Here is a 27,265-nt window from a genome sequence, read left to right as displayed (position 1 = left end):
GTAATTGCAATGCAAAGGCGAAAAAAATCAAGGGGAGGGACTTAATAGATTTCATACAAATAGAAAAAAGTTAATGGAAAATGTAATGAGACTTAAAGTAAACAAATCTCCAGGACTGGAAGGTTTCTGCTCCAATGAACTGAAATGTGGTGCTGAGGAAATTACACATGACGCATGTCATAAACTTCCAAAGCTCTTGATTTTAGAATTATGCCATTGAACTGTAAAATGACACTCTACGATTTAAGAAGGGTGGAAGGTCAAGGTGGATAATGACAAAATTGTCAAATCAACATTAGTTGTGAGGAAGCTACTGGAATTTGGCATCAAGGAAGATTCACCGACTGGTTGGACAAGGTTATGATAATCAGAAAGGTTCAGGATTAGTTTTGTTAAAATTCATATCTGACTAATAAGATGGGCCTTTTACAAACAAGTTACTAAAATAATAGATAAATTAATGTCTATAGGTGTTAACTGAATGCACTTTACGAAGTAATTCAATATGATTCTCTGTATGTGATTATCAGTGGAAATTAAGATAATACATTGAAGACAAATAAAAAAAGAAAAAATGTTGGAAATATGACGCAGGTCAAGCAACATCAATGGAGAGAGAAAAAAATTAATGTTTCATGGTGATGATTAATGATCAGAACTGTAAAATGTCAGAAAAGGAACAATGTTTAATTTACCAAGAAAGGAGATGATGTACAGAGAGAGTTGATAGAGAAGAATCTGTAGATGTATTTAGATCTTCAAAAACCATTTGCCACATAAGAGGCTACATGCACAATTATGAATCCAAAGATTCATATTAGTAGACGTGTTTTAGAATAGATTGAAAACTGGCTATCACATAGAAAATAAAGAGTTGGAATAAATGGGTTCACTTCAGACTGGAAGCAGATAACTAATAGAGTACTGCAGGGATCCATTCTTGGCCCCCAAATGTTCACAGTTCACATTAATGACCTGGAGGATGGAACAATATGTAAGATTTCCAAATTTGCCAATGAAAAAACAGGTGGAAGAACATACGGTGATAGGGATACAGTGATTACGCAATAGGATATAAACAGATCGAGTGTGCGGACAAAAGACTGGCAAATGGAGTTTAATATGGGAAAAGTGTGAGGTCATGAAATGTGCAGGAAGGATCTGTACATGCTGGTTCAAACCGAAGATAGACACAAAAACCTGGAGTAAGTCAGCAGGTCAGACAACATCTCTGGAGTAATGCTGTCTGACACACTGAGTTACTATGATGTGTGGTAAGAGAAATCAAAACGTCATTATCGAAATGGGGAGAGACCGCAAGTAAATGAAATACAGAGGGACATAGGATGATGCTGACGGCCCATCTGGAATATTGCATACAGTTTTGGTCCTCCTCGTAAAATAGGTTGTGGTGACATTGGAGGCAGTACGATGGAGATCCACTAGGCCAATCACCAGGAAAAAATGGTTGTCCTATCAAGAGAAGCCACACAGTTTGAGTCTAGATTCCTTGGAGTTAAGGAATGGGGGGTGATCTTATTGAGGTCAGAAGAGAACAGTCATGATCATATTTAATTGAGTTGCAGGTTTAAAGTACTTGGTGGTCTATTCATATTATTTTGTGATCTCTGGAGATAGGCAAGAAAACATAAATATGACAGGTGAAGACTAGATGTATGAACATTGTAAAAGCTAGCATATAACAAAAGCTACAAGGGGTTTTAAATAAGGAGAGACACAGTTGTAGACACATCGGTAATGTGTCTACAATATCCAGCCATGTCAAAACATGGAGCTGATGTTTTTGACAAGTTGTTAAAAGTACATTTTTAACATCATATGCTGAAGATATTGGGATCCTTATATGCTTCAGCTACAGCAATGGGCCAGATTATATCTACTACATGCTGGCTATTCCAAATTGCAAAGATGAGATGAAGAATAGATATTGGTACATCTACACCTAGTCCATTGCTGAATTCCAGCATCAGAGCATGGAGCAGATACATTTTACAATCACATTCATTTGAATAAACATGCCAACGGTAAAGGTAAAAAGAGTTAATTAACTTTTAAATTTTATCTTAATGTTTTAATTAAGTTCTGGGTGCTTTAATTAAATTGTAATCCATCTTTTCTGCAAAAGAGTGAGAGCCTAACTGATCTATTTTTTAAGGTGTCCAATTACCTGAAAATTCATAAAGTAAATTAAAGAACAGCATCGTACCTTTCATCTGGGCACCTCGCCACTTTCCATACGGTAGTGAATTCAACAATTGCATCTATTTTGCTTTCCTTGGTTCCATCTGGACTGGCTGGTTCTGCTGTAGGTCACCCCCAGTTTTGCTCTCTTCATTCAAACTACTTAATTTGCTTGCTCTTTCCTACAATATTGATCTGCCTTTCACATGCTTTTACACGCTTCTTTGTTTTCCATCTATCAATCAGCCAGTTTCATAAACAGTTCATCGTCACAGCAAATCTAGCCTCCCCTTATTAGAGGTATTCCCTTTGCCTGGACCATCCTTCTGCAAGTTAAAACTAACTTTTTTTCTCTCCTTCCCAATTCATGAAGGGTGTTAGAAAAATAACTGTTTCTCTTTCCACAGATGCTGTCTGACCTACTGAGTGTTTTTAGCAATGTATTGTTTTGCTTCAGTTTTCTAGCATATACAGTTTTGTTTTTGATTTTCAACATTTGAAAAATGTTATATCAATTTAAATTTATGCAACGATAGTCCCAGTTAAAGCCCTGCCCCAAGGTACGAGTTCATTCCAAGAGCTCTCCCGAGTTTAAAAAAAACCCAAACTCGTGGTAAGCACGGAGAATGAACGTAGCAGGTACGTCGGAGCTCGGAGACGTCTCTCAGCGGCTCGTAATGTTAACGGCAGGTACTCGGGAAGACTCGCTAACGGCAGGTAAGCACGGGAAATCTCGTGAATACTTTTCAACATGTTGAAAAATATCCACGAGAGACCCGAGTACCGACGAGTGGCCATTACCGTAAATCTTCGAGTTCGAATCAGACTCGGGAGAGCTCTTGGAATGAACTTGTCCCGTGGGACAGGGCTATAAGAATATAGAGAGCCACAAAATACATAAACAGAAAAAATTACAAATGAATTTACCTACACTCTAATCATTTGTTGATGTTAAAATAGCCAGCCTTAAAATGATTTGTTTTAGTTTTGCAAAAAAAATAATTAGCAATCCTATTTAAGATAACAATGTTTGTGCCAAGGTGTGAGTTATGGCACAGAGTGAGAACAGGATTGGATTTGTAAACAACAGGGGTCCCAGCACCAATCCTTGTAGCACACAATCACGTTACCTGTCTTAATTACATTTAACTTCCGGCCTTTTGCCCAATTTTCAAAAAACCCAATCAGATTTATGAGCCAAAACTCCCCTGCACAAAACAATGCTATTTCATTTTTGAATGTGTAGGAGGGAACTGCAGATGCTGGTTTACACCGAAGATAGACACAAAAATGGAGTAACGGCGGGTCAAGCAGCATCTCTGGAGAAAAGGAAAAGGTGACGTTTTGGTTTGAGACCATTCTTCAGACTGAGAGCAAGGGGAGAGGGAAACTAGAGGTATGAAAAGGTACAGGTACACTACCTATCCCTCAGTTTTCTGGTACCTCATGTGTGCCTAATGAAGATGCAAAAATCTCTGTCAAAGTACCAGCAATCTCCACCCTTTCTTCCCTTAGCATCCTTAGGTAGCTTTGGGGATTTATCAATCATATTGTGCACCTATATTTCTAACAGAAATGTTCCTAAAACAAAGATGTTACAGAATATCTGCATGTCACCCACTTAGTTCAACAGCCTCCACATTGTTTTCCCTAGCGACAAAGAAATGCAAGGGAATTTCTTCTCATAGCTTGTGGAGAGTCGCTGGAATTTTATCTGGGAGGTTTTTGAGGCTGGATCGTTGGGAGATATTAAAGGAGGTGGTGGACACATATTTGAAAGATTGCGGAATTGAGAACTCACCCGGAAGAGGAGTCATGGTATAGGTATATCTGACAAGGACATATTGAACTGTGAGGCAGGAGAGAGGGGGGGGCAGATGTAATATTGCTTCTCCTCTTTTTTGCAATTTCTAAATATTTGCCTGGAACTTTGAAGCGGATTAAAAATTGCAAATCCCTAAACCATGATCGCTCTGTTAAAAATAACACCAATTAGACAGAATTTTGGCCCTTTCCTCAAACAATGTAGGAGACAAAAGACAACATGTTATGCTTCAACTGTAGAATGATTTGATTGGACCCCACCAACAGCACTGTGATTAGTTCTAGACACTGCACATAAGGATGGGTCATTCAATAGGTTCATCAGCAAGATATTGTAACTAAAAAAAAATCACAACAATTTTCTTAAGTATTGAAGATTGAGGGATGATACAAGAAAATTGGTGTTATGTTTTATTATGAGATAATCACAGTCCACAGAGTGATATTGATCAGGTGGTCAGTTGGTCAGAGCAAGGCAGATGGAATGAGTGTGAGGTGACACTTTTTGGAAGATCAAATAACGATATATATATCTTCGATGGGAGATATAAGATAAGAGGATAAAGGCGATTAGACACTTGTAGAGAGTTGGGTGAATTGCTTGCTGCACAATGATAGCACCAATGCAATTCTGTGCAGGTTGTGACTGAAGGTAATATTGAAAAGTCTGCCAGCCATGACTGATGTACAATCCTGGTGGTGTTCATCGCACAAAGCCAAATATTCCAACAACAGGCATTGCTTTATGTGTGAGAGAAAGATATATCTCTCCGAAGCATGGCTATTTGAAACTGATTTCAGATTTGACTAAATGCAGATATGTGGACTTTTGAGTTCAAAAGTTACATATCCACACACTCAAGGTAACATGAAGAATTCAAAATGAGATAAGTGAGATTCATAGTTATAGAAATTTTGCAGCCAATTTTGACTTTTGGGGTTGCTGACCACATGAGTGCATCAAACTGTAAGCATTCCGGGAGTGAAGACAGCTGCAATTTTGCCTTCTGGCTATATTTCAATTTGTCAGCTGAGGTGTGAATACCAAATAGACATACTGATGCAGTTCACCACTTCAGCCTCTAAACTGTTAGTCAAATGGATGCCTCTAAAGGCCATAGAGTCACGGTTATGATTAGGATCAGCAGCATTCGATGGGGTTGTTCAATTCATTTTTGTCCATTAATTACCAATTTAAAACAAATCAGAATTGAATTAAATCTTCCTTAACAGAATTCCAGTAAACTTGGGTTAAGTGTGTGCATGTGTCACTCTCCATCCATCTGACCCCTAAAATTAATATTTGGGGTCTAACGCAGTCACCGAGACCTTGACAATCATGGAAAAGAGTCGGACTTCCTTTCCACACAGCTAGTTTGGCTGATCAGTGGTTTGTTTTGAGACAATTCAATGGGCTATCATTAAGCTGAAAACAATAATATGGCCAACTACATTTTAAGGTTTTATTGACCAACTAATATCCATTTTACCGTGTAAATTTTGATCTCATAAATTCAATAGAAAACTGTTTTTCAGCCCTGCATAGCTTGAAGGTTGAAAGGTGGTGTATGTCACCATCTGATGGATTTGTTTTTTCAATGAATGGATTGCTTAAATAAATGTCCATACTTTTATTTGCTTGGTAATTTAACATTTCTGGCATAAAAAATGTTCAGCTTTGCACAATGTACTTGTGCTGAAATGCAATTTCAACAAGTTTTGTCAGTTGTGCAACTGTGACTATTTTTACAGTAATAACCTTTGACAGCTGAAATAAAAGAATGCATTGTGGAGATATTATCAAATACTGCTGTCTTTAAAATGAACCCCACCTAGCAAACTTGTCAGAAAGTGTTACTGTAATCCACAAAATAGCCTAATCCTCAGGCAACAGTCAGACAGCAAAAGGCAGGTGTGCTAAGTTCTAATACTTGTGGTTTATTCTGTGTATCTACTTATTAGACTTGTATATGACTAACTTAAACATCTTGTGGTCTGTCATGCAACAAAAAGGTATTAATCATCTGGTAAGTTAACAGCCAACATCTTGGAACAAAGCTTTCTAGTGTAATGTACCTATATGTAAACACGTCTGAAAATTTTGCATTTACTTGATCTGACTACTAACATGGTTTATCATGATTGGGGGAACACAAACCCAAGTTAAAAAAAAAATCTTAAAGATTAAAATTGAGACTATATTTTTATTTAGCTACATTTGCACTGCATACAAAACCTCCATTTCAAACTCAAATTCTCTTAGCAACGTGTTCCATAACATAACTGTTCATAATTTACACAACCAGGTTGTTATATTGCCACCCTTATCATAATTGAAGAAAAACTGAATACTGGCAAAAAAGTAAATCGTTTTAGGTCAATAAATCAAAATGGACAAGACTAAAAATAGCTTTGTTACATTCCATAATGTATAAATGTTGACTTAACTTTTACATGAAAGGTTAAAAGGCAATTGTACGCTCCTTGATTTACTTAGGCTTTCATTCAAGGCACATTCACATATTTCAGAAACTCCTTAATTGACACTAAACATATATTGTCTCTTTTTACAAATGTAACCTCCACCATAACCTGTTGTAATTTTCAGTTAGTTCCTCCTTTGAAAAGCTCTGAAACCGGAACCTGCATCCTGTTCCTTTTATGAAACAAGGATGAGAAGATATTTCTTGGGAAGAATGGAAAGATATTTACTTTGGTCACCCCGTCAAAGTCTGCTCTCTGCCACTGACTCCATTCTCATCTCTGGCAGTTTTGAATTTGAGCCAGATTCTGTACAGCCTTGTGTCAATTTTCAGCTTCAGGTCACATGTCAGTGCCTCAAATAAGAATGGTTTTTTTCTCCACTGTGAGATCACTCCACTCTGCCATGCTTCAGCTTACCTGCTGTCAAGATAATCAGCATTATAGAGTCACAGTTACATAGAAAATAAACCAAGGTCTGCAATAAGGTAGATTGGAACTGCACCCTAATTTATGGTAAGAATGTTTGGCAGTCTATTATAAGAGGGAAGAAACTGGATCCCTGGTATGTGCTTTTAAGCTATTATAACTCTTCTGCCCCATAGGAGAGGGGAGAAGAGGGAATGACTGAGGTGAGAAAGGTCGTTGACTATGTTGGCTACTTTCCCAAGGCTGTACGAAGTAGAGATGGAAACGATGGTGAGGAGGGTTGTCTATGCAATGGACTCGGCTACATCCACAACTTTCTGTAATTTCCCTGCAATATGTCTGCAACATCTGCGTTGCAGGTCTGGCCTCATTGATGAATTTAATTGCTTCAACATTGGAGGCCATGCTGCAGTTGCCAGGATCCTGAACTCTGCAATTTTCTCACTAGAATTCTTGATCGTTTCTCCTTGAAGAAGCTGTTTAAGTTCCAACACTTTCACCAAGCAGCACTGTCAGCTGCCCTGTTATCTTGTGATACAGGTCAGTTTCAAATTTTGTTGGTCAATGCTCCAGTGAAGCAACTTGTAATGTTTGACAATAATAAAGATCCCTATAATATAAATAATTGATTTAAATATGGCTTTTGTCTCTTCATATCTTTTATGCTTGTTGAAATACTTGGCTATTATTTTTGCATGCTTCTCTGATTTTTGGAAAGTTATATTCACAAGATATTCTTATAGATTACAGCAAGTTTTACCTCATCCCTTATATCCTCTTGTTGTTGAGCTGCAAAGATCTCCATGGCATTCATCAGCCGCATCATTAAATCATCTACTGTTGTGTTACCTAGCAACAAAGGAACACAATTGAGCTTTAAGTTATTAAGATTACTGAATGTTTAATATAGGAAAGCAATTCCAGCTTTCATTAGAAGGGCATTAAGAAGTGGCACTGTTAAAAAAGGGTATGAATTTAAGATTAGATTGAAAGGTTTTCTTTTGAGTGCCAGCAGTTATTCTTAATTCATATTCTTTAACTAACCTGCATCTTCCAGATAAAGAAAGATCTATTTGGATGAATTAGACTTGATAGTACAATAAAAATCTTAAGAAGATGAATATAGCATAATGCACTTTGACTTGCAATTAATTTTTAAGACATTGGAGTACATAAACAGGTACCTCATTCAAATATCATGGCATCCATATTAGAATGAACACACACACACACATACATACATTCATATATATATATATATTAGACTAAGTACAGACCACTTGGGTCTGTTCCCCAATGCAATATTCCACCGTTCCCCCAACGCAACCCGTTCCCCAACGCAATATTCCACCACACACATAGCCCCCAACTGCGCAGGCGCAGCTCATTTCCCCTCATCCCCCAGCACTCTCCCTCCCCTCCTCTTAACCCTCCCTCTTCTTTCCCCTCTGCTCCACCCCATCCCCAATCCCTCCCCCAGTCTCCTTTCCCCTACCCTCCCTCCAATAACTCTCTCCACTCCTACCCCCCTCCTATCCCTCACCTCCCCCCCCACTATCACTCCTCACCTCCCCCACTACCCTCCTCTCTATCCTGAAGTTGACAACCTGGTGCTCAGAAAACAATCTGGCTCTGAACACCAGGAAAACAAAAGAGCTCATTCGACTTCAGGAGGCACACCTTCCCCCTCCACTAACCAATGGAGAGGGTCAACACCTTCGGTTTCTCTATCGCGGCTGACATCTCCTGGACGGACAACACGACAGCGGTCATCAAGAAAGCTCAGCAGCGGCTGCACTTCCTGAGGGTCCTCCCACAACCTGGACTCTAACCTGCTGCTGACCTTCTACCGCTCGTCCTCGAGAGCCTGCTGACATACTGCATTACAGCATGGTATGGCAGCTGCACCATGGCAGACAGGGAGAGGCTTCAGAGGGTAACCAGGACAGCGCAGAGGATCATTGGTTGCCCTCTCCCCTCCCTGATGGACATCTACACATCCCGCAGCCTTATCAGGGCAAAGACGGTCACCAAAGACTGCTCCCATCCTGCGTTTGGACTGTTCTACCTGCTGCCCTCTGGAAGGCGCTATAGGTGCATCAAATCCAGGACAAACAGACTCAGGAATAGCTGCTTCCCGAGAATTATATCTACCATAAATTCAAATCCACACATTCACTGACTACACCGCCCAACAGGACTTCCATCTGTATATATGTATGTAGCGCCGTAGAATTTGTGCACCTATTCCCCCCCCCCCATCTCCCTTCTGTTTTGTTTTTCTGTTTCTTGTTTTTTGTGTAAAATTGTATGTATGCACTGAGTACGAGCAGCTTTCAGTTTCACTGTACATGTATAGTGACAATAAATGGCATATCTATATCTATATATCTATATCTATCCCCCACTCCCTACCTCCCCCATTCCTCTCCCTCTATTCCCCCTCCTCCCCACTCTCCTTCCTCACCACCCCTTTCCCCCCTCTCCATCCATACCCCCTCCTCTCCCTCAATCCCCCCACTCACCTCCGCAGGATCTTTCCCCTCTCCTCTTCCCCTCCCCAATTCCTCCCTTACCTTTCCCCTACCCTCAGTCACTCCTTCCCTCCCTCCATAACCCCCCTCCCTACCCCACTGCCCTCCTATCCCTCTATTCCCCACTCCCTAACTCCTCCACCAGACATGAGACAGGCAAATTCTGAAAAAAGAGGAAGAGATAGATTTCTCCGCGGATTTTGAAATTCGGCGAGGCCCCACCGCCGCTGCGATGCCCTACTGCCGCCCCATCGTCTCGATGCCTCCTGGATCGGCGCACAGAACCCCTGCCAGGGGTTCTACGCGCCGATCCAGGAGGCATCGAGACGATGGGGCGGCGGTGGGGCATCGTAGCGGCGTAGAAGCCAAGGTCGTACGAAGCGGCTGACGGCGCCCGCGGCTGGGCACCATGGAGGCCTTAAAGTGGGCTCGGCACAACGAAGGCGCCCGCAGACGCAGCTCCAGCCGGCGGAGCATAAGTGATGCTCACTCCGCTCCTTCAGCTTTATATTCTCCTTGCTGGGCGAGGCAGGCACCACCCGTGACTGATAGTGGACCCGGCCAATCAGTGCGACGATGGTGCAGGAAGGGCATCCTGGTGACTAACAGGAGAGAAGACCAATCAGTGTGGCGGCGACTGACAGGAGAGGAGACTAGTCTGCACATATGCGTTTTTTACGATTTTTAAGCCATCGATCGGAACAAATCGTCTTGTCCTTGTAGTCCAAGAGAATGGTGAGTAAGGTGGCAAAAAATCGTAGCGCTATCGTGTACCGTTTTTGCGCAAATAGAAAAAAAATGCAAAACCAGAAGAGCACAAGAACAGAGTTTTAGTAATCTACTAGACCAAGGGAGTAGACCACTTTGATATTATATTAATATTATTAATTTGCTCCTTTTATCCCATTCCCCGCCCTATCCACACGCATAACCACCAACTGCACAGGCGCAGCTAGAGAGGGAGGGGTGGAAAGCGGTAGAGAGGGAGGGGGGTAGAAATTGAGGAGTGGGGGGGGGGGGGGCGGCGTCATAGGGGAGGGCAGGTTCCTGAACGCAATAGTCCACCACCACGCACCCGTAGGCCAGAGAGGAAGGGGGGCAGAGAGGGAGAGGGGGCAGAGAGGGAGGGTGTCCAGAGAGGAAGGGAGGCGCAGAGAAGAGGAGGCAGAGATGGAGGGGGCAGAGAGAGGGGGGGCAGAGGGGGGGAGGGGGGGGGGGGGGGTAGAGAGAGTGGGGGCAGAGTGGAAGGCCCCCCTCCATCCCCCCCTCTCTCCACTCCCCATCTCCCCCCCCCCCCCTCTCTCTCTTTCTCTGCCCCTGGTCGTAGAGCACAAGCCTCCCCATCAGGCGCTGGGCCCGAGCTAGGATGCGGCCCGGCGTGGACCAGAGCGAGGCCTGGAGCAATTTGAGGACGGTGAAAAGCAGCGGAGGGCTGGCCGATCGTGGCTTCCACGAGGGGAAGCCCACCCATCAGCGTGACAAGACAGGTCAGGCGGGGGAGACGGAGAGGTCGTCCCCTGTGACGGCCGCCAGGGCCACTTTTCCACTGCGCTTGTCTGCGCCCGCGCTGCGATAATGACCACCGCCGCCATGTTGTAGAACTTGAAGGAGCCCAGCGGAGCGTGTAGCACGACTTGATCATGTGTTCAACGGCTTAAATCCAGAGCCCGGGGGGGGGGGGGGGGGGGGGGGGGGGGGGGGGGAGGCTGGGCCACAGGGCTTTGCTTCCTGTCTGCCAACCAATTTTCTATCCACGTCAACACCCTTCCCCCAATACTATGTGCTCTAATTTTTGTCACCAGTCTCCCGTGCAGGACCTTATCAAAGGCTTTCTGAAAGTCTAGATACACTACATCCACTGGCTCCCCTTCATCCATTTTACTTGCCACATCCTCAAAAAATTCCAGAAGATTAGTCAAGCATGATTTTCCTTTCATAAATCCAGGCTGACTTGGACTAATCCTTTTACTGCTATCCAAATGCCCCATTATTACCTTTTAATAATTGACTCCAGCATCTTTCCCACCACCGGTCAGGCTAACTGGTCTGTAATTCCCTGTTTTCTCTCTCGCTCTTTTCTTGATAAGTGGTATAACTCTATTAGCTATCCTCCAATCCACAGGAACTGATCCTGAATCTATTGAACATTGGAAAATGATCACCAATGCGTCCACTATTTCTAGAGCCACCACCCTGAGGACCCTAGGATGCAGACCATCAGGCCCCGGAAATTTATCATCCTTCAGTCCCATTAGCCTACCCAATACTATTTCTCGCCTAATGAAAATTTCTTTCAGTTCCTCAACTCCCTTAGATCTTCTGTCCTCCAGTACTTCTGGGAGATTGTTTGTGTCTTCCTTATTAAAAATATGAACTGTTATTCATAGATAGAAACATAGAAACATAGAAATTAGGTGCAGGAGTAGGCCATTCGGCCCTTCGAGCCTGCACCGCCATTCAATATGATCATGGCTGATCATCCAACTCAGTATCCCGTACCTGCCTTCTCTCCATACCCCCTGATCCCCTTAGCCACAAGGGCCACATCTAACTCCCTCTTAAATGTAGCCAATGAACTGGCCTCAACTACCCTCTGTGGCAGAGAGTTCCAGAGATTCACCACTGGAGGGTAATATTTGTCATAATTATTAATCATCATCCATATCTTTCTTTGCTCTACTATCCTTTAATGAGATATGATTAGGCTTCTAGAACTTGGTTATAGATCAATTTTCCAATCAATGTTTCAACTATCCCAGTTTTTCCCATTGCCAGAGTGAGATCACATGTATATTTGAGGAACACCTCCTCATATATTCCACTTGGTTAGCTTATAACCCAAAGGTATGAACATTAAATTCTCCAATTCAATTTTAGGTAACTAACCAACCCTCTCCCCCTCCTTCTTCCCTCCCTTTCTTTTTCTCCTCTCTCTCCTGTGCCCCACTTATTTTTCCCCTTCCGCCTATATTCCTTCTCCAGCTTCCCAATTTGTAACTCTACAATCCTTATCTCCCACCTTCTGTCTTTTCATCTCTGGTCTTTGTCCAACCATCGGTCTATCAAAAACCCCATTCATCTTTTTCAATTTATAACTTGCTATGCTTTGTCCTGCCCCTCTTTTCTTCCAGCTTACTCCACCCCCCCCCTCACCTCCACACCATGATTAGTCTGAAGAAGGGTCATGTCCTGAAATGTCACCGAAACATCTCCAGAGATGAGACATGAATCGCTGAGTTACTTTAGTCTTTTTTGTAAACTAGCAGGCGTTGAAAATTCTGCGCAGCTTGCCGTGAGGAGCAAAGGCATTGTGACGTTATCTAGCTCGCTTCAGCACATTAGATTTAAAAAATGTGGTGAATAATTTTGATTAAAAAGCTCGGGAAATAATGAATCAAATTTAAAGATGAGGGGATTTTTGAAATCATGAGGTAAATCTCTACTGGAATATGCAACATTTTCACCATTACTGCGTCGGGTTTTCGAGGAGATGTGAATCAAAGATAAAGTTCAAGCAAGCAAACATTTCCACAAGTAAACATCCAAGATCAGAGTTTTATATGATAACTAGAGCAAGTGCAGACCCGCTGGGTCTGTTCCCCCAATGCGCGTTGAGGGGGGTGATGGGATGGAGAGCGGGGGGAGGAGAGGTGGAGAGGCAGGGAGAGGGGGAGAGAGAGGGGGAGATGGAGAGAGGGAAATGGAGAGGGGGAGTGGAGAGGGGGATATGGACAGGGAGGGGAGAGGGGGAGAGGGGGATGGGACACACACACTAACCACTTCCCCCAAACACACACACTAACCACCCCACCCCCCAAAACACACACACACACTAACCACCCCCACCCCCAAACACACACCACTAACCACCATGAGGGGGAGAGAGGGGGGGGGGGGGGGGAGAGTAGGGGTGGAAGGAGGGGGGTGATGGGATGGAAGGGGAGAGGGGGTGGAGAGGCAGGGAGAGGGTTGGGAGATGGGGGGGGGAAGAGATGGGGAGGGGGAAGGGAGAGAGGGGGGGGGAAGGGAGAGGAGGGGGAGGGTAGAGGGGAGGAGGGGAGAGGGGAGAGGGGGTGGGAAGAGGGTGAATAGAGGGGAGGGAGGGGAGATGGGCAGCGGGGAGAGAGGGAGGAGAAGGGGAAATGTAGGGAAAATGGAGAGGGGAGAGGAGAGGGGGGAGAGTGGGGAGGGGGAGGTGAGGAGGATAGAGGGGAGGAGGGGGATAGAGGGCGAGGGAGGGAGGAGGAGGGAGGGGAGGGAGGGAGAGGGAGGGTGGAGGGGGGGGAGGGGGGAGAGGGAGGAGGAGAGGGAGGGGGAGGGGGAGAGAGAGAGGGGGAGGGAGGGAGAGGGGAGAGAGAGGAGGGGAGGGGGAGAGAGAGGGAGGGGGGGAGAGAGAGAGAGAGGATAGGGAGAGGGAGAGGGGGGGGGGAGGGAGAGAGAGAGAGAGGAGAGAGGGAGAGAACAAGGGAGAGAGGGAGAGGGGAGGTGAGGAGAGGGGAGGAGTGAGGAGAGAGGGAGAGAGAGAGAGGGAGGGGTGGGGAAAGGGGGGGAGAGAGGAGGGAGAGGGGGGGAGAGGGGAAGGGGTAGGGGAAAGGGGGAGGGAGGAGGGGGGGGGGGGAAGGGGAGGGGGGAGGGGGGATTAGAGGGAGGATAGTAGAGAGACGGGGGATGGTAGAGAGGGGGAGGGGTAGAAAGGGGGTTGGTAGAGAGGGAGGATAGAGAGGGAGGATGGTAGAGAGGGAGGATGGTAGAGAGGGAGGATGGTAGAGAGGGAGGATGGTAGATAGGGAGGGGTAGATAGGGAGGGGGGTAGACAGAGGTGTAGGACAACTTGCTCTATTTGATCTTATTTGATTGTGCACGCCATACCAAGTGAAGGTTGCAATCTCCCACACCTGTCCCATTGTGATGTCATATGTAAATGAGATCCATTGTGATTAGACATCCATGAGATGGCACTGTGACTCATGCGGCAGTTTGATTTTAGTGGGACCACGTGAAGGTTCCAATCTCCCACCCCTGCCCCATTGTGATGTCATATCATATGGAAATAAGATCCATGGTGATTGGACATCTGTGAGATGGCACTGTGACATGCAGCAGTTTGATTGAATTTTTTTTGATGTTTTTTACTAAAAGAGCAAGGAAATTAATAACCAATTTTTCTAATTTTCAAAACAAAATGTTGAGGAGGAAAAACTACAGGCATATGTAAAAATTCCTCCGTTACGGCAAAGGGTGGAGGTGTAAATCCACAAACGTCTTAAACGTATTTTCGCGAAATAGAACCCGTTATAAACCAACAAACCAACAAGAGTTTTAATAGTTACTAGACCAAGTGCAGACCCGTTGGGTCTGTTCCCCCAACATGTGGTTGTGCGGGGAACGGCATGCGGCGTCACACACACTAACCACCCCCCCGCACAAACGCTAACTACCCCCCTTGATATATTATTAATTTGCTCCTTTTACCCCATAACCGCCTTATCCATTGACGCATAGCCCCCAACTCGCAGGCGCGTCTAGAGAGTGAGGGGAGAGCGAGAATGGGGAGAGACAGAGACAGAAGGGCAAGAGGGAGAGGGGTTTGGGGTTGGAGGGAAGGATTCAATGGATTGTCATTGTCAGTGGACAGGGGGAGGAGGGAAAAGCAAGAGATGGGAGGAGAGAGTCGCGGTGTGGGGGGATGGGAAAGGGCCTGGGAGGGGGGGGGGAGGGGAAGGGGGGGGAGAGGGGGGGGGAAGAGAGGGGGGGGAGGGAAGGGGGGGGGGGATAGGGGTTGGGGGAGGTGGAAGGAAGGTGGGTGGAAGGGGGGGGGGGTGGAAGGAAGGGGTAGGGGAGGGGTGGAGGGGAGGGGGGGGAGGGGTGGAGGGGGGAAGGGAGGGTGGTTTAGGGAAGGAAGGGTGGGGGAGGGCAGGGGGTGGGGAGAGGAAAGGGAGAGAGAAGAGAGAGGGGGGGGGATAGAGAGAAGGGGTGGAGCGGCGAGGCACGGAGCGATCTGAGGACGCCGATCGTGGCTTCCGCCAGCGTGACAGAGCCAGACCGGGCCGGGGGGGGGGGACAGACGATCGTCCTCTGTGACGGGTAGAGAGCAAAGATCCTCGGTATACGATCTTTGGTGGAGGAGAAGGGAGAGAGGAAGGAGAGGGGAGGAGGTGAGTAGAGGAGTTGGGGGGGGGGTGGAGGCGAGCCGGGTTGCCAAATGAGGAGAGGGAGAGAAGTGGCTTCTGACTCTGGAAACCTACAGCTGGAATGATCGCGCAAGCAGGCGGGGCTTCACGAGCTGCGCCAACAGTGAGGAGAAGGTTCAGCGTGTAAGGCGCCGCTGCTCCGAGATCTGTAGAACAAAGATCCTATAGCGGAATGGAGCTGTAGAATCTTTGTTCTGCAGAACTTATGAGAAGGTTCAGCACGTGAGGCGCCGCTGTCCCGAGATCCGTGGAACAAAGAAGCTACAGTGGAACGGAGCTGTAGAATCCTTGTTCTGCAGAACTTTCTCGATCTTTCTGCACCTTTAATCCACAGCGGCGGGGGGGAGAAGGGCGGGGCCAGGTGGGCCTGGATTGGTGGGCATGTGGGCATTGTGACGTCAGCAGCTGGCAAGCGGCGATTATATTTTTAAAAGTGAGTTTTGTGAACAACTTTATTTAAAACCAAGTTTCGTTCCGATCAGTGGTCTAATTTAAAAGTTAGCGAGGTTTAAAAATCTTAAAAACCACGCGTGCGCAGATCAATCTCCTCTCCTGCCGTTCAACGCCGCATGGATTGGTCTTTTCTCCAGTCACTCTGCGGGATGGTCCGCCTGCGCCATCGTGTCTTTACTGGAGCCGAGGGAGGCTCTGGATGGCCGGTGGAGTTCTGGCTGGTGGAGGTTTCTGGCCCGTGGAGGCTTTCGGCCGGCGGAAGTTTCCAACCAAACAACATTTTCGGAGGGACTGGAAGCAGCCCGCTTCAACCCAACCCGGGATGTAGCCAAACGGTAAACGGAGAATCTGATCCCGGCAGAGGAGAATGTTCAGCGACCATCGACCGCTGTGAGACCCCATCGCATCGTCAACTCTAGCCCCTTCCCCTCTGGTCCCCCTTCCCCGTGATACCACCGTCTCCCCACAACCCCCGCCTTTTCTCCGAGCTCTTTCCCCCCCTGCTCACACAATCCCCTCCCCACACAATCCCCCTCCTCCCACAACCTGCCCGCCCTCACACCCCTCCGACCCACACTCCCCCCTCCGTCACACACCTCCGTCCCGCCCCTAAACTCCCCGTCTTTACCGAGCTCATTCCCCCTCACCCACACACCTCCCTACCACTGTTCTACTCCCCTCCCCCACAACCCCCCTCCCCCATTGAGCGGGGAATGGCTGCTCCGCCATAAAAAGCCACAAGGAATGTATGGGGGGGGGGGGGGGGGGTTGAGGTAGTATGGAGTGAGCGCAGGACGCTCCCCTCACCCCCACCGGCCCCCAGCAGCCCCCGCCTGAAGCCACCCCCCCTCCCCGGACTGCAGGACACTCTACCACCCCTCCACTAACCCTGACAGCTCCCGCATGAAGCCGTCCCCCTCCCCGGCTGTAGGACGCTCCCACCCCCACCCGCCCTCGACAGCCCTCGTCTGAGGCTGTCCCCATCCACCGGCTGCAGGACCCCCCACTGGTCCCCAACAGCCCACGCCTAAAGCCCGCCCCGCCCCCGCTGCAGGACGCTCCCGCCAGCCCTTGCCTGAAAAACCGTCCCCGCCCCCGGCCCCCCCAGCTATAGAACGCTCCCGCTGGCCCCCGCCTGAAGCCGTCCCCCTCCCCCGGCAACAGGATGCTCCTGCCGGTCCCGCCTGAAGCCATCCCTCGCTGCAGGACACTCCCCCCCCACACACCTTCCCCACCAGATGCCGTCCCGTCCCCAGCTTCAGGACGCTCTCACACCCCCACCAGTCCCCGCCTGAAACCGTCCCCGTGCCCAGCTGCAGGATGCCCCCCCCTGGTCCCCGCCTGAAGCCGGTGGAGAGCGCCAGCAGTAGTCCACGGCACCAGAAGGCAACGACAACGATAAGTAGCGGAAGGCCACGACAGCTATAGGCCAAGGTAGCCCCCACCTGAAGCCTTACCCCACCTCCGGCTGCAGGTCTGACTTATGGTTGCCAGCCTGTGGGTGCCAGCCTTTGATTCATTGCTACGCCAACATCAGACCCACAAACGTCCAGAATTTTTCCATTTCGGTAGAGATTTCATTTTCATTGCAAGTATCCACTCCTGATTAAATTTTGTCGTGTTTATGTACACATTTTTAATAAAATCCTCTTCCCCCCCCCCACTCACTCATTTTGTCGCCTCCTGCTGGCCAGCGACCATAACGGCTGCTGGCGCCCGCATTTCGCCTCAAAGATGCCATTTAAAAACAACCGCACTGCTGAGTCCTGAACGGCTTGAGTTGGAGGACCACGTCTCCCGTGGGGGCTACAGGTAGGGAACGGCTGCGTTGGGGGAGCAGACCTAACGGTTCTGCACTTGGTCTATACATATGTGTGTTGTGTGTGTGTGTGTGTGTGTGTGTGTGTGTGTGTCATGTGTGTGTGAGTATATATGTGGATACCACGTATATACAGGTAGGGAACGGTGTGTGTGTGTGTGTGTGTGTGTGTGTGTGTGTGTGTGTGTGTGTGTGTGTGTGTGTGTGTGTGTATGTATATATACATATATTTATATATGTTTTAAACATAATTTTTTTAACACAAATTATGTCCCGATATATCAATTGGGCACTAGAAATTACCTTGAATCACATTCAAAACTTCATTTGATGATCTTTTTCCCATTATAATAAGAAGCAGTGGAAACTGATCAGTTTTGTGCGTTCGAATTGTTTGAGCCACAACACTGCCAAAATGTCTTGTACACATGCTCAAAAATCTGTAGAAAGAAGAAAAACAGTTAGGCCAAGTAATGTATACTAAGATTTAGAATCTGTGATTTAAACCTGTAAATAAGGCTGAAAATTCACTTTGCTATGAATTAAAGTTACTCTCAGTATTATTTTTCCAAAGTAGCCTCTAGAGTTCCTTCTCCTGCCTTTGCTTGAAACTGTCACAATTGGTTACCTCACAGTTATGCTTTGTACCAGTAAAAGGAAATACCTGTAGCTGAAGCAACATTACTTATTGCAAAATTGACTGACAGTGAATTGTTCAAAATGTTCATATCCTTTTGAGTTGTTCAGATAAATATTCCTATTAATAAACCATATTAGACAACAATGATCCTTAAATAAATATTTCAGTTTTTTACAATTTTGACAATGCGATCTTTTCAAACTGGATGTGTAAATGTTCAGGTAAAATGCTGACAGTGGTATTATTACTTTGCAGGGCTCGAAATTAGCGGTTGCCCGGGTGCCATTGACCACCCAAAGTGCCTCCGGGCAACCTAAATGCCGATTAATTTTGCCGGCTTGCCACTGCAGATACTGGTTTATACCGAAAATAGATACAAAAACTGAAGTAACTCAGCGGGTCAGGCAGCACCTCTGGAGAGAAGGAACGTGAAGTTTCGTGTCGGCAATGACTGTAGTGCGGGCAAAGATATTAGGTGCGCTGTGACAGAGGGCCGGAGCGAATGACGGCTCCGCACAGCGGCGACAGCGGCTCCACCTGCTCCTCCTCCTCCTACCGCACCCCGCCTGCTCTGATACCAGCCACTGCTTTCAAAACAAACCCTCCCGTACGCCGAGGCCGGGAGGAGGGAGGGGAAGGGGGAGGCCTCCTTCTGCCGTCTGAAGCAGCTGCATCGTTCGGGCCCGCACCTTCCTGTTGGATGGCGGAGGAGGGGAGTAGGTGGCGAGGAGATCCCAATTACCTCCCCCTTTGGCGGCGGCACTTGGCGGTGGATAGGGACGGCCAAGGCAGCGGGGCGATGATGCCGTCCCTGTCCGATGAGCGCTGACCTTCCTTCCTCCCCACCTCTCTCTCTCTCTGTCTTGTACGTCCCCCTCCACCCCGCTTATCCTGAGACCCCTCCTCTCCATCCCTTACTGATCCCCATTCCTGCCTCTATTCAGTCCTCACTGACACCCCCTGTGCTCACATACCCATCAATCCCCCCCCCCATCGCATTGATTCACCTGCCACTCACCATTCATCCTGTACTGATCCCCCCCATTCATCCCGTACTGACCCCCCACCATTTATCCTGCACCAATCCCCCCCATCCATCCTGTAGTGATCTCCTCATTCACCTTCTACTGATCCCCTCATTCATCCTGTACTGATCCCCCCATCCATCCTGTACTGATCCCCCCCCATTCAAGAAGAATGGGGGGGAATCGGTCTGAAGAAGGGTCTCGACCCGAACGTTGCCTATTTCCTTCGCACCATAGATGCTGCCTCACCCGCTGAGTTTCTCCAGCATTTTTGTCTATCTCCATTCATCCTGTACTGAACCTCCCATTCATCCTGTACTGATGCCTTCCATTCATCCTGTACTGATCCCATCCATCCTGCACAGATCCCCCCCTTAGTGATCCCCCCGTTCAAACACACTGACATCCTCCGCGCTCTCCCCTCACAATTTTATCAACTCCAACCAACACGCACTAATTCCCCTGCCTCAATCCATCGATTCCGCACCGATTGCCTTCTCAACCCCCCAGCCCCATCTATCCCATCCCGCACTGATTCACCCTCTCTCTCCCTCCCCCCCCCCCCCCCCCCCCCCCCGACCCTATTGTGCTGGAAATGCCTTCAGAGCGAACATTGACTTTGTTTGATAACGGAATGCAATCAAATGTGTTTTAATTCCCAATGTTATTATATGTTTTAATCCATAAAGATGGATTAATTAAATTGTGAACACGTGAAACATTTAGCAACCTAAAAAGCTGCCGAGGTTGCCCGGCTGGCAACAGGGAAAAAACGTTAAGTGAGAGCCCTGATATCCCAAATGCAGATACATTTAAACATATAACCTAATAGCTGCATCAATCATTTGAGTTTTCTTTCTGTTAAGCAAAGCTGAATTTACAAGATAACTTATGAAAGCTGATGTGCAAGTTTGCCACGCATAAATTTGAGCATGTTTTTCAGAAAATAGGAGCAAATAAATTAAACTTCGGTAGTAATTAGACAAGCGCATTATTCTAAAAAAATGTAAACCAAGCACGCGTAAAACACGTTCTTGGTGTAGAAAGGTAAATCAGGTCCAGAAGTCTTCCTGCATGAAGCTCACTAAAGTTCCTGATGCTCTGAGACATATGAAAATGTATCTCACTATGTTTTCAAAAACAAACAATAAATCATGTTAATCATGCAACAGTTCTGTTAAAACCATCAATTTATCATGGTGATTACAAAATAACCAAAAAGATTATTTTCAAAAATGAAAATTTTAATCACATAGTTAAGGTAATTACAATGATACAAGATAAATAATCCAAGTTAGATTATCAGTTAGGTATGTTACAAAACCTACCTGAATCGTGGCTGAGCATCTGCCCCACCCTGTGTGCGCGATTCTGGCACTGTTTAGAGGGGGGCGGGTTTAAAACGCGATTTTTACTAGGCTGTTGCAATCGAAAATGTTCAGCCTAGTAAATCATTAACGGAAAATCGCTGGAAGACCCCGTCGCAAAAGGTATTATTAGTTTTTATGGCCTTGTATAATAGTTATAGTAGTTTAAAAATCACTCTCTCAACCCGCAAACTCTCGCAGCCCCAGGGTTTTATAAAGCAAACAATTAAAGGTATGTACCTTATTTTTACATTAAAAGGAGATTCTTAAGAACCCTGTATATAAAGTTTTCTATAGCGAATAGTTCATTTTGGGCTCTTTATATCCCACAGTATTTTTCTGGGCATTTGAGGGCACAAATCCAGCGCAATGTGAACGTTCTAAACCAGCGCGTTCACAGGAACCCACTAGAAAGCTGATTTAAATTGACTTTAATTTACAGCAATTGAACACTAAATTCCTTCCATTTGGCCTATAAATTGATGTAAATGAGATTTAAAAATCATGTTTTATTGTGAAATTATTTGTGAATATTATTTGGACACTTAGGCTATTTAAAAATGTTAATCATTTATTAAGAAATTGATAGATGTTTAGATCTAGTAATTGACGTTTGAAATTAGCTACAATTGGGTAACTAACTAATTATATGCTTTCATTTCAGGTCCTCCAAGTAAGATTATTCTATATTTGTTTCAGAATGGTTCAATCTATGATAACTGAAAATTTCATTCAGTTCTCTTAATTTTTAAGAAGGTTATGGGCTTTTGACTGTCCTCGATCACAGCTTTTTTGTTATGTCCATAGAAAATCAATAGGGAACAAGATGCTAATTTCCGAGTATGAAAATGGCCATAACTTTTTTATTACTTGAGATATGAAAGTGAATTGGGTGTCAAATTAAACTTATTGTTATGCTTTATCTGATGGGATAAATTGCAGACTTGATTTTTTAAATCTCAAAATTTTGTAACATTGCTATATCAGTATGACCTTTTTGAAAAGTACATTTTGTGCAAGAGATTTAATTTAATTTATTGTGATTATTAAAATAATTGTACTTATTGTAATAACCTACATAATGTTTGGGACAAAGACCCATCATTTATTTATTTGCCTCTGTATTCCCCAATTTGAGATTTGTAATAGAAAAAAAAACATGTGGTGCACATTGTCACAAGTGGTGCACATTGGATTCACAGGCATTTGTAATTGCTCAGGCGTGTTTAATTGCCTCCTTAATGCATGTACAAGAGAGCTCTCAGCACCTAGTCTTTCCTCCTGTCTTTCCAATCATGTTTGGAAACTATTATTGCTGTTTATCAACATGAGGGCCAAAGTTGTGCTAATGAATGTTAAAGAAGCCACTATGAGACTGAGAAACAAGAATAAAACTGTTAGAGACATCAGCCAAACCTTAGGCTTACCAAAATCAACTGTTTGGAACATCTTTAAGAAGAAAGAGAGCACTGGTGAGCTTACTAATCGCAAAGGGACTGGCAGGCCAAGGAAGACCTCCACAGCTGATGACAGAAGAATTCTCTCTCTAATAAAGAAAAATCCCCAAACACCTGTCTGACTAATCAAAAACACTCTTCAGGAGTCGGGTGTGGATTTGTCAATGACCACTGTCCGCTGAAGATTTCATGAACAGAAATGCCGAGGCTTAACTGCAAGATGCAAACCACTGGTTAGCCGCATAAATAGGATGGACAGGTGACAGTTTGCCAAGAAGTACTTTAAAGAGCAACCACAGTTCTGGAAAAAGGACGTGGACAGATGAGATGAAGATGAAGTTATATTAGAGTGATGGCAAGAGCAAAGTATGGAGGGGAGAAGGAACTCCACATCATCCAAAACATACCACCTCATCTGTGAAACACGGCGGTGGGTGTGTTATGGCCTGGGCATGTATGGCTGCTGAAGGTACTGGCTCACTTATCTTCATTGATGATACAACTGCTAATGGTAGTAGCATAATGAATTCTGAAGTGTATAGACACATTCTATCGGCTCAAGTTCAAACAAATGCCTCAAATCATTCTACAGCAAGACAATGATCCCAAACATACTGCTAAAGCAACAAAGGTGTTTTTGAAACCTAAAAAATGGTAAATTCTTGAGAGGCCAGTCAATCACCCGATCTGAACGCAATTGAGCATGTCTTTTATATGCTGAAGAGAAAATTGAAGGGGGTTAGCCACCCAAACAAGCATAAGCTAAAGATGGCTGCAACACAGGCCTGGCAGAGCATTACCAGAGAAGACGCCTAGCAACTGGTGATGTCTGTGAGTCGCAGACTTCAAGTAGTCATTGCATGCAAAGGATATGCAACAAAATACTAAACATGACTATAATAATTTACCTGACATTGCTGTCCCCCAAACATTATGGTGCCCTGAAATGGGGGGGGGGGGGGGGGGGGGGGGGCGGGGGGGCGACAACAACGTATAAACACAGCTGTAATTTCTACATGGTGAAACCAAAATGTATAAAAATGGGCTTTAATAAAATCTAACAATGATCACTTTAACCACACGTGATTTTTTTTCTATTACAAATCTCAAATTGTGGCGAAAAGAGGCAAATAAATAAATGATGGGTCTTTGTCCCAAACATTATGGAGGGCGCTGTATGCAGAGCTGCCAAGTTTTGTCAGAGCATTTTAGTATTCTAGTACTTGAAAATCAGTATTTTGCTGAGGAAATCAGTGTTCTTACGCGGTGACATTTTGCTGAAAAAAAAAGTTTTTTTATGTACAGTCATACCCATGTAATAGTACAAGAATGCATAACTTTGCTACCAATTGACATGTCTTTTACGCACCTCACTTGACAGTGCATTCATTGCCATCTCTTTGTATATTGCTGTTTGAATGGCTGCTTTCTGCTTTTAGCACCAGATAATGATGTAGAAGCCATTTTGGAAGCCTCCCTCTCCCCCCCTCCCCTCCTTACTCTCTCCCTCCCTCTCTCTCTCCCTTTCTTCATCCCTCTTGCCCTCCATCGCTCTCTCTCTCTCTCTCCCTCCGTCTCCCGCCATCTCTCCCCTCTCCTCTTGCGCTCCCTCCCCCTCCCACCCACCCGCCCTCTCTCTTCCTCCCTCCCCCTCCCTCCCTCTTATTCCCTTCCTCCCTCCCTCTCCATCTCTCCTTCTCCCTCTCTCCACTCTCCATCCTCTCCCTCTCTCCACTCTCCATCCTCTCCCTCTCACCACCCCTTCCTCTCTCCCTCTCTCACCCCTCTTCTCTCCCCGCTCCCCTCCTCCACTCCCCCCCTCACCTTTCCCTCCCGTTCCTTTCACCTATCCCCAGTCACTCCCTCCCTCTCTACATAAATAACATTGCCCCTCCTCCCCTTACCCACCCCCTCCCTCACCTTGCCCTCCATCTCCTTTCCTCTAACCTCAGTCAGCATTCCACGGAGCCAATCAATTGTCCCCACGTGGAGGGAGAGGGGGGGACGTCACCTCCCCCCCATCCCAACTCCCACAATGAAAATCTCGAATTTCTTTTTGTAAATTAAACCTCTCCCCAAGAATCTGATTAAAACGGATTTAAAAAAAAATCTCCCTCCCTCCCTAACCCACTTGAGGTGGAAGCTGCTGACCCCATTGTGATGTCATTGTGGGCTGGAAGACTGTTCACGGGCAGGTTACGTAAATGAGATCCCATTGTCATAGCTCTAACTGCCCCTGCTGAATCTTTCACAAACTGGATTTTATAAAGCTAAAAATGTTAATAACTTGTAAAATATAACATCAATCTGAATGAAACTTGTTGAAAACACGCCACATGGCAATTGTGAGTAAGGTGGTGAAAAATTCGTAGCTCTAGCCTGTACCATTTGGCGTAATTTCAGGATCACAAACAAACAAGATGAGAGTAGGGAGTGAGAAATAGAGGGAGAGGAGGGCAGTGATTTTAGTGATATACTAGACTAAGTGGGATCCGTTGGGTCCCTGTCACAGGGGAGGCCTGGTCGCAATTCGTTCCTCCAACGCAATATTACACCACTCACCCATAGCCCCCAACTGCGCAGCCATCCCCTCATCCCCAACACTCTCTCCCCTCCTATTCACCCTCCCTATTCTTTCCCCTCTTCTCCTCCTCTCCCCCAATCCCTCCCTCACCTCTCACTCCCTCTCCTTTCCCCTACCCTCAGTCACTACCTCCTGACCACTCTCCTATCCCTCTACCCCCCACCTCCTCCACTCCTCACCCCCCCCTATAATAAAAGGATAATGTGATCTCTATTTGTAGCTTATGAATATATACTTTATTAGTCTTGATTTACCTTCTGAACCGTCTGAATTTTGTAGTCGGCAGAGTAGTACGCTGCATATCGCCAACTTGGACAATTTAACATTTTTTTCAAGCCAATTAACCTACAAACCTGTACGTATTTGGAGTGTGGGTGGAAACCGAAGATCTCGGAGAAAACCCACGCAGATCACGGGGAGAACGTACAAACTCCATACGGACAGCACCCTTAGTCGGGATAGAACCCAGGTTTCTGGCGCTGCATTTTGCTGTAAGGCAGCAACTCTACTGCTGTGCCACCATGACTGTTACAATCCACTATGTAATTATAATCAATAAAGGTAGCAGATAACTGCAAAAGCCAGTTTATCTCATATATATTTCTGTTGTAAATATGAAGGGTGTTGCAGGATTACGATAATATTTCATTTTATACGTGGTATTGATTACCCATCAGATATAAATAATGGTTTATTAATGTGTAGACTACACATTTATTTTCAATGTTTTAATAGGCATATACATGAAACATGAAAAATCATGGAAATATATTTGTCAACCCCCAACACTGACCTATGTAAGATCCTGTGGCATGCTACCTTTTATCCTAATTTATGTTAGCAGGAAATCACCTACACTACACACAATATAACCTAGTAATTATGAATAATTTTCTAGGAGCAGTGAACAACAAATAAGCCCATCTGAAACCTTATACTAATAAAGTCATTAGATGTTGCCCTGTCAATGGTTCTTTAGAACTTCTGAAGTTACAGGAATACACTAGCTCGTTTGTGAGGATATGGCAAAAGAATAAATGCTGTTGGCAGAATGTAGATCTGGTGTTAACCATGCTGCAAATTGATCCAGACATTCTTTTAAAGCTGAGCTGATATCAAAAGCAGCGGGGAAAAGGAGAAAATGAGAGTGTCCAACATAATCCAACAGTAATAGGAGCCCTAGAAAACCAGGAAGAAACAGTGGGAAACAGACAATGGCTCCAGATGTTTTGGAATCTTAATCTTTTGTAAAATAGTTTGTAAGGGCTCTACTGGGGGAGCCTTAAATAAAGCTGATACTTTAACTACCTCTTTCTAAACACAATATGCACAGAGAGAAAATTTAGATGACTACTCTACTGGAAAACAGTTCAGATCATGCGCCCCTCCATCTCTCTCCACAGAACAACAATTAAACTCCATCTGTTTCTTAACTACCTATAGCAAAATCCCTATTCAGTACTAAGAAGCAGAACAACTTATAACTCTGGAAGCTGCATCCCACACAGAGGCCCACACCTGTAGTGGATTTGCAAGTGGGTCAAACAAGACCAGCACGGTCAACTGCTCTCCATCCAGGCGTGCATCATTCAAAGCCTTGTTTGTGTCAGGGGTCAGCAGCTGTGAATATGGTTAATTACTTGATGATTAGGAATGACAGGTGAGGAAAACCTGCTGCTGCAAAGTGCTCAGACAACTTAACATTTGCAACGGCAGATGCTGGAGTTGGAGGGGTACAAATCTCAACATACAAATATTATTTTGTATGTCTACCCGATAATCATGACATCAAAATAGCGATATAACATGCTAATAGACTGATAACAAAAAATGTCACAAATAACGTGAATTTTTTCCAGACCCTCTTTTCTAAATGCCTGTTAATCATATTTCAGCAAATAATTAAGTGGCTTTTCTCCTGTCATCAACAAATTCTTGTGAAAAAACAAAAAAGTGCATCATATTTAAAAAGGCAGGGAGCAGTGAACAAAATAGAATAAATAAACTTACATACAACTGCTACATTAAATTGAACAAATTTCAAATTCAATTTACAATAGCAAATGTAATCCAAATACTTTAAAAAAATCTTGAACTCGGAAATGAATTATGCAAAAAGTAAATTATGATATATAAATCAACTTGAAATAAGATAGTTGGAGCAGACATTCACACCTGACCAAATTTTGACATTCAATAATATCCACCAGTAGCTGAAAAGGTTAATTACAGAATGAAGCAAAAACACAACTGTTCTTT

The 27,265-nt window shown here is 45.3% G+C and overlaps 1 protein-coding gene across 1 annotated transcript in view; it reads right to left on the bottom strand.

The window, feature by feature from the left end:
- faf1 (Fas (TNFRSF6) associated factor 1) overlaps positions 1-27,265 on the bottom strand; it is a 264,696-nt gene that overhangs the window by 42,110 nt on the left and 195,321 nt on the right. The window contains exons 14-15 of the mRNA XM_055641801.1: positions 18,237-18,373; positions 7,697-7,785 (exon numbers count right to left, since the gene is read on the bottom strand). Of these exons, the coding sequence (XP_055497776.1) occupies positions 7,697-7,785; positions 18,237-18,373 (226 nt within the window). The remainder of the gene's footprint in view (positions 1-7,696; positions 7,786-18,236; positions 18,374-27,265) is intronic.

Source organism: Leucoraja erinacea, chromosome 10 (genome assembly GCF_028641065.1).
Source record: "Leucoraja erinacea ecotype New England chromosome 10, Leri_hhj_1, whole genome shotgun sequence".
Taxonomy (NCBI): Eukaryota; Metazoa; Chordata; class Chondrichthyes; order Rajiformes; family Rajidae; genus Leucoraja; species Leucoraja erinaceus.
Note: the sequence above shows the minus strand (reverse complement) of the source record. Positions and strands in the feature narration are given on the sequence as shown.